We start from the raw sequence: 6,917 nt of genomic DNA, 5'->3' as shown, positions 1-6,917 counted from the left end.
TTTGCAGTTACATTATAACCGGCAAACGAAACAGAATTCTATTTCTTTGTCCCCCAGACTCCTAAGAATTCGTATAGTGTTGGTGAAAATTGGTTCTGAAGGGGCTGGAGGGTCGGTGCAGTCCCTGGGTGGGGGGGGGGGGGTCACTCCTTTTGAGGCCCAGGGTGCAGTGGCCATTAGTCAGAATGGCAGGGTTCATGGAGTACTCACCCTGGCCAAACTCCCGATTACCTCCGATGAGCCCCAAAGATGACTGTGTAGCCGTTCAGGCCAGGTCCCCCAGCAGAAAGGCGGCGGTAGCTGCAACATCAGCGGTTAAATTTTAGAGCCTTTCATAAGGCCGGTCTAAGTACCTGTAGTAAGATTACTAGAGCTGAGGGTCCCTAGACTGGGGGGAATGAAAGGAGGGAAGGAAAAAGGAAGGAAAATGGGGAGGGTAAGGAAAAGGGGGAGGGGAGGGGGCGGGACACCGCGGTGAAGTCCACAGGTTTACAGGCGCGGTCTGACGTTCCCATGGAAACGTATCCCTCCGCCCGTTCCCAGCGTCTTAGCCTCCTCAGTTCCCTCCGCGCCGCTTCTCCACTGTTTCCGCCCAGCTCCTTTGTGCCGCGCAGAACGTCGAAATGACGCATGCGCAGAGAGACGCAGCCGCCGCATATATAAACGCGAACCCAGACTCTTCCTCGTAGTGCCGCCGGGACCGTTGGCCGCTGACGGGGTATTGCAGCTTTTGTATTCCTAGCTCCCTGGGCACTGCGAGCTGAAAGAGCCGAGCTCGCGGGCCCGTCATCATGTCGCGTTACGGACGGTATGGAGGAGGTAAGAGGCCAGGGCCCGGTAAGGGACGTTGCTGTGGACGTAGTGAGTATTGCGAGGCCGTGGGGTTGGCGCGGCGGTTGGGAGACGGTTATTCCGCGTGCGTAATGGCGGCTTCGGCGCACACCATACGAAGCCGGAGGCCGCGGGGGCGGGGTATGGAAGTCAGCCGGGGGATGGCGGGTGCAGGTCTGTGGTGCGTTCCGTATTCATTCTTGGGCGATTTCATCTCCCACCACAGCTCGAGGCAGGCGGACGATCCCGTTTCCCGGTTGCCCTTCTTCGAGCCGCCCGCCTGCCCCCCCACCCCCCCTCCCCGCTCTCGGCTGCCATTTTGCGCACATTGACGACCGTGGTGGCGCATTTCCTTGGTGCTTTCCCGCCACTTTAGCAGACAGATCTGGTCGCAGCCGTAAAATCGGGTGAATTTGAGACTGAACAAAAAGTGTGGCAGCTTCGAGCTGCGCATTCTTGTTAGACAATCGGTCGAATTGAGGAGTGGGAAGGGAGACCTAATCTTTTCGTCTGGCGGCTGGTTTCTTTTCTCTTTTAGCTTTTTCGAGCGCGGTTTGTGGCCTTGGGGCGGGGAGCTGGAGTCTGGGCGAGCCTGCGCCTGGGGCGGTTGCCGCGGAGGACGAGAGCCGGCGCAGCCCCGCTCTCCCGGTCCGGCCCCTGCCGGGGCCCGCCCGCTGCCGACGCTGCCGGCCCGCGCGCTCCCCGCGCGCCCGGGGCTGCCGGGACTCGGGGGCGGGGCCGGGGCGGAGCCCGCCCCACGCCTCGGAATATCCTACCACGTGTCTGTGCTTCTGTTTTGGAGGTTATTTCCCTATTAGAATGTAAAGATCTTTGTCATACGCCTAGCTCTTCAAAGTATAGTGGGTTTTGCTGGTTTTAAGGCTAAATTAAATCTTTGATAAAGCGTTAAACGAGCTTTGCACAGTCTTAAGGCTGGCCTCTTTGGGGCCCAGGATTCACTCAAGCTTAGGCAAAATTTTGCATAACATGCATTGTTCTATTTGCGTTTTTAAACAGAAACCAAGGTGTATGTTGGTAATCTGGGAACCGGTGCCGGCAAAGGAGAGTTAGAAAGGGCTTTCAGTTATTATGGTCCCTTAAGAACTGTGTGGATTGCGAGAAATCCTCCAGGATTTGCCTTTGTGGAATTTGAAGATCCTAGAGATGCAGAAGATGCAGTGAGAGGCCTGGATGGGAAGTAAGTAAGATGGTTATGAAATTGATGTTTATTAGAATATTCCTCTGGTCTGGGTATTGAGCTAGGTGATAAGCTTGGATTCTCTAGTCTGGAGGAGACTCAGTAGCTAATCATGATTCTGTATGTTTTTAAGATATATGAAGGGGGCACAGAGGTGGAGTTGGAAGGGTTTATAAAGATAGCCGAAGTCTGTGAAGAATAAGAGTGGTTGGAAAGTTCTAAATCTAGAAGTGATGTGTATTCTTTAGCATTAGAATTTTGTTGATTTCTTTTATAGGGTGATTTGTGGTTCCCGAGTGAGAGTTGAATTATCAACAGGCATGCCTCGGAGATCTCGTTTTGATAGACCACCCGCCCGACGTCCCTTTGATCCCAATGATAGATGCTATGAGTGTGGCGAAAAGGGACATTATGCTTATGATTGTCATCGTTATAGCCGCCGGCGGCGAAGCAGGTATTTATTTTAATAGAGGAATGGTTGGTATACTAGTTAATCGAGTAATTTTTTTATTAGCAAGGCACAAACTAGTATTTTTCTATAAACTTGAATGTTAATTGTACAGGTGTATTTTACAATTTTTGTTTAATTAAGCAAATGTTAATATATTAATAATCAACCTGGTCAAAACCTTTCAGGTTTCTTCGTTTGAGTCAGTCGCCTTGATTCAGAATGTCACGAGCCTTATGATATCATGCTGAGGCGCCTTGCAAATCCGACAATTAAGATCCTCCTAGACCTTGAGGTGATCAGCATAAGAGGCCAGATCCCCTCGAGTCATCTACACCTAGCTTCACCTTATTCTTTAAAGGGCAGAAAATTTGAGACGGTGATCGCCGTAACAGTAAATTTGGCTTACATTGGGGCCCCCTCCGGTTTAGAAAGAGGAACACCAGATTGACCACATTCCCAACTAGAAAAATCTTCTTGCGTCAATCAAGCCTCACCTGGCTCATTTGGCTGTCAGTTTGATCGTCGTTAGATTGAAGAAAACATCTAGATGCAGCGATCGGCTATAGATACTTCTAGATCGTCTAGATCTACTAGACCATGGGCCAAAGAGGGTCGACCTGCAAACTTGCAAGGTTTATTTTAAATACAAATTACAGTGTTTTATATTATGTAATTCTAAAATGTAATTCAGCTTTTAACAAATCTTTTTTTAGGTAGTAAAAAAAAAAAAAAAAAAACTAATAGGCCCAGAGTTTATTTCCAAATGAGACCTAAATTTAAATAGTTTTGAGATTTGATTTCAGCAGAGGCACACAAACTCTAAAAACGAGTTACCATCTAACATTTTGTTATTTTCTAACTTAAAAATTAGGTCACGGTCTAGATCACATTCGAGATCCAGGGGTAGGCGATACTCTCGCTCACGAAGCAGGAGCAGGGGAAGGAGGTGAGGAAAAATTACTTAATTTAAGTTTTACCAAATGAAGAAATTTTAATTGGACATAAGACTTAATAAACTTTGATTTATTTTTTAGGTCAAGATCAGCATCTCCACGACGATCAAGATCTGTGTCTCTTCGTAGATCAAGATCAGCTTCACTCAGACGATCTAGGTCTGGTTCTATAAAAGGATCGAGGTATTTCCAGTATGTAACATTTTTTTTCCCTTATTTGTATTCGGATTGTCACGTCTTAATGACTGAACTTTAAGACAGTGAGTGTCTTAAAGACCTAATGAAATGGATTGCTTCAGAGATATTTTGAGACCTAAAAGTTGGATTTATATATGACCTGTAAATGGATATTACTGTAATTGTACAGATAAAAGCCCAATCAGATTTTTAAAGGGTTGTTGGAGAGGTCATGGTAGAGGATGGTCCAGAGCACAAATCCTCAAGTCCTTCAGTGAGCACTCTGGGTAGATACGTTGCTGAACTCTAGAGTCAGATCTAGAGTCAGATTATGTCTGTCTAGGTAAATGATGCTACCTCTCAAAGGTGATAGTTGCTTGATCTCTGATAAGGAGGCCCAATAGAACGGGGAGGAGACTTAGAAGCAGTTGAAACATAAATTTTCTTCTTGGAGTGATGGGGGGTGAATTTGAGACCATGGGGAGTTGTTTAGTAGTATACATGTGAGCAGATGTGGCCTGTTTTTAACCAGAGACTTAGACCGAAATGTAAGAAGTTGAAAAGCAAACTAAGAACATTAGTTTTGTTTTTATTCCATTTGTGGAAGTCCTTTAAAGGTGATAGAAGAGGGTAAGATTCTAGAAAATGAGAAGTGGACCGTACTACAGTTGAGTCACTAGTAGGGAATGCCACTGGGAGTTAACTGTTAAGTAATAGCACAAAATCTTTAAATGTAGGCATTATAAACTTTTAGATCTCTTGAGAAAACTGTAGACTCATAAATGTGCTTAATTTGATTGCAGGACCCCAATGTGTATTTTAGAGCCAGATTTAGTTTGTTTGACAAATTGGCGGTCCTGAGCCATGAAAGCTTGATGATCTAAGGATAAAGTCTTAAGAACCAGTTATGACTTTATACTGAGCTTATCATCAGAAGAATTGGAGTCTCTGTTTAGGTGTCTGTTTGATGTTGGTTTGATTCTTTCAAGATAGAATTAAACCAAACTCTTAAATGAAAACCCATTTTTAATTTCTCTTTGATACTGTATACTCTGTAAGAAATGTACCTTTGTACAGGAACTGTGTTAATCAGCCCAGCTGAGTATGATAGAACCAAATATTTGAAGTGGTGGTTCTTTATTTTGATATCAGAGCTTATTGAAAGTGTTACTCGTCTAGTCTTAGGCTGATATAAGGAAAGAGTTGTGTGTTGCTTGATTTTATTATTTTTAATACCTCATTAAAAAAAAAACCAAACACGTAACCTTTACACCCAGCTTGGGCTCCTAACGCCCAACCCCTGAGATTGAGTCGCATACCCAGCCCACTGTGTCAGCCAAGTGTCCTGTGTCTTGATTAATTTTAGTTTCTCTATTCTTAGTTTACCTCATAAAGTGCTCAATAGTGTTTAAAGATTGTTCCTATGAACTAATGGGTATAATTTGTTATTCTTTTTATTAAGATCACGGTCGAGGTCAAGATCAAGATCCAGGTCTCTTTCACGACCAAGAAGCAGGTAGGGTAAAAATCTGATTAATGCTCTTCTAGTTATATGGCACCAATATCCAAAGAGTTCAAAGTGTTTTGTTGAAATTTCAGATGTTAACTTTAAGCCTAGGTGTTGGTGGGACACAGTACCTTACTAGCAAAACGAACTTTAGAACTGCACTTATGGCCTATTGTGACTGACTGCCTGGACAAGGAAATGTCAAGCTATAGTGAGGAAGTTTCTGGCTCTGGGGTTACATGAAGAGGCCTTGTTAGTACTGATGGGCACATGGAGAAGCATTCCGAGATAATTGTGCTTAAAGCAGAATGTAAAGATTAATTGTGATACAGTGAAGCAGTTCGCTCATTTTATGAACAGTTATTGCAAGATTGGCTTCTGTTTGCAAAACTGGTAGGTTCTTTTTCAGTTTAACTATACAGCCTGACCTTTTTAATTTTAAGCTCAGGGCACCTTGGGGGCTTATTTCATGATACTGTGATTATAAGAAAGGGATTGGTTGGTACTTTTTCTTAATAGCATTTCTCATGTTTTGACAGCCGATCAAAGTCCAGATCTCCATCTCCAAAAAGAAGGTAAGCTAAATAATTTGTTGCCAAATCTTAACTGTCAAGTGTGGCCTCTGCGGAATTTGTTTTGCTTACTGCTTAACTTTTGCAGGCTTTGAGCTCTTTGGAGAATTGGTGCTATATATATTACTAGATACTAAGTTTCTTAGGTGATTGCTTTCCCACTTCAACTTTAGCTTGTATTTTTGATGGATATTTAGTCATGAAATGTTAGGATGATTATTAAGATGTTTAGTGCTGTGAACCTTTAACTGTATAACTTCATGTTAAGAAACCTGCTTTTTCCTCCACATGGGATGATAGGTATATGAAGTACCCACAGGAAGGAAAAATACTTCTATTGAAATCTTACAGCTAAAATACTATCTTGCTAATTAGTTGCTACTTAATGATCAAAACCTCCCAGAGTTCAAATTACAATTGTAGCAAGGAGGCTCTTAAGCATAATCTTAAACAGGGACAAAGGATTTGTATGTAAATCTTTTGGTTTTCCGTTTTCTGCTATATAGTGCCCTTGGCCACCTTTGAGTTTATTGAAATTGAGTTTTGCCCTAACATGTACATGAGAAGAGTAAATTTCAGTAAATACTAATCAGTGCCGAACTTAATGTTTTTCTTTTTAGTCGTTCCCCATCAGGAAGTCCGCGAAGAAGTGCAAGTCCTGAAAGAGTGGACTGAAGTTCTCAAGTTCACCTTTTAGGGAAAAGTTATTTTGTTTACATTATTATAAGGGATTTGTGGTGTCAAAAGTGTAACCTAGGAAGGGTATTTCAACAATCTAATCAAAATGGATTTGGATTATTACTCTGTAAATTTCACAGCAGTAAGATAATATAAATTTTTGTTGAATGTATTAACATCCTATGGTCTGAAAATGTGGGTTTTTATTTGGCACATTTAAATAAAATGTTTCTAACTAGATTTTTGATTTGTGTTCAATATTAATACTCAGTTTGTTAAGTTTCAGGGGTAAACCCTGATACTAACCATATTCATACAGATCTCCATTTCAAAGTTGAATGGTGTTACTTGAGTCATGAACATCATTAGCTGTAGTATGCATACACTTTGAAAATCCCTTTTTACCCCTAGTGCTTTGGGTAAGATAAGAATTCAAGCTCCCTTAATAGCGTAAGTGTATCTGACAAGTCCCTACATTAATCTACTGGAGTTGGTGTTACTAGATAATCAAGCTCTAATCTTGGTGTGTCAACCTAGAGGGACCACTGAT

General features: G+C 42.8%; 1 protein-coding gene across 4 annotated transcripts; it reads left to right on the top strand.

The window, feature by feature from the left end:
* Positions 1 to 670: 670 nt before the first annotated feature.
* On the top strand, positions 671 to 6,607 carry SRSF7 (serine and arginine rich splicing factor 7). 4 transcript variants are annotated; one of them, XM_032881944.1, is made up of 8 exons: positions 671 to 819; positions 1,849 to 2,029; positions 2,307 to 2,483; positions 3,352 to 3,426; positions 3,515 to 3,616; positions 5,073 to 5,126; positions 5,657 to 5,692; positions 6,310 to 6,607. In XM_032881944.1, exons 1-8 carry the CDS (start codon positions 792 to 794, stop codon positions 6,362 to 6,364), a joined length of 708 nt encoding a protein of 235 aa, XP_032737835.1. In that variant the 5' UTR covers positions 671 to 791; the 3' UTR covers positions 6,365 to 6,607. The 4 variants fall into 4 exon arrangements, with proteins under 4 accessions (XP_032737835.1, XP_032737834.1, XP_032737837.1 ...); XM_032881943.1 differs by having other exon boundaries at positions 3,515 to 3,625; XM_032881946.1 differs by lacking the exon at positions 5,657 to 5,692.
* Positions 6,608 to 6,917: the final 310 nt, after the last annotated feature.

This window comes from Lontra canadensis, unplaced genomic scaffold (genome assembly GCF_010015895.1).
Source record: "Lontra canadensis isolate GAN:19392208 unplaced genomic scaffold, GSC_riverotter_1.0 scaffold78, whole genome shotgun sequence".
NCBI classification, from domain to species: Eukaryota; Metazoa; Chordata; class Mammalia; order Carnivora; family Mustelidae; genus Lontra; species Lontra canadensis.
This window is presented reverse-complemented; position numbering and strand designations above follow the sequence as displayed.

What these genes read in the sequence shown, in the direction of transcription:
- SRSF7 (XM_032881943.1), top strand. Translation starts at nt 792, where the DNA reads ATGTCGCGTTACGGACGGTATGGAGGAG. An exon ending in TTACGGACGGTATGGAGGAG is followed by an intron (nt 820 to 1,848) that starts GTAAGAGGCCAG and finishes GTTTTTAAACAG; the next exon opens with AAACCAAGGTGTATGTTGGT. An exon ending in AGCAGGAGCAGGGGAAGGAG is followed by an intron (nt 3,427 to 3,514) that starts GTGAGGAAAAAT and finishes TTTATTTTTTAG; the next exon opens with GTCAAGATCAGCATCTCCAC.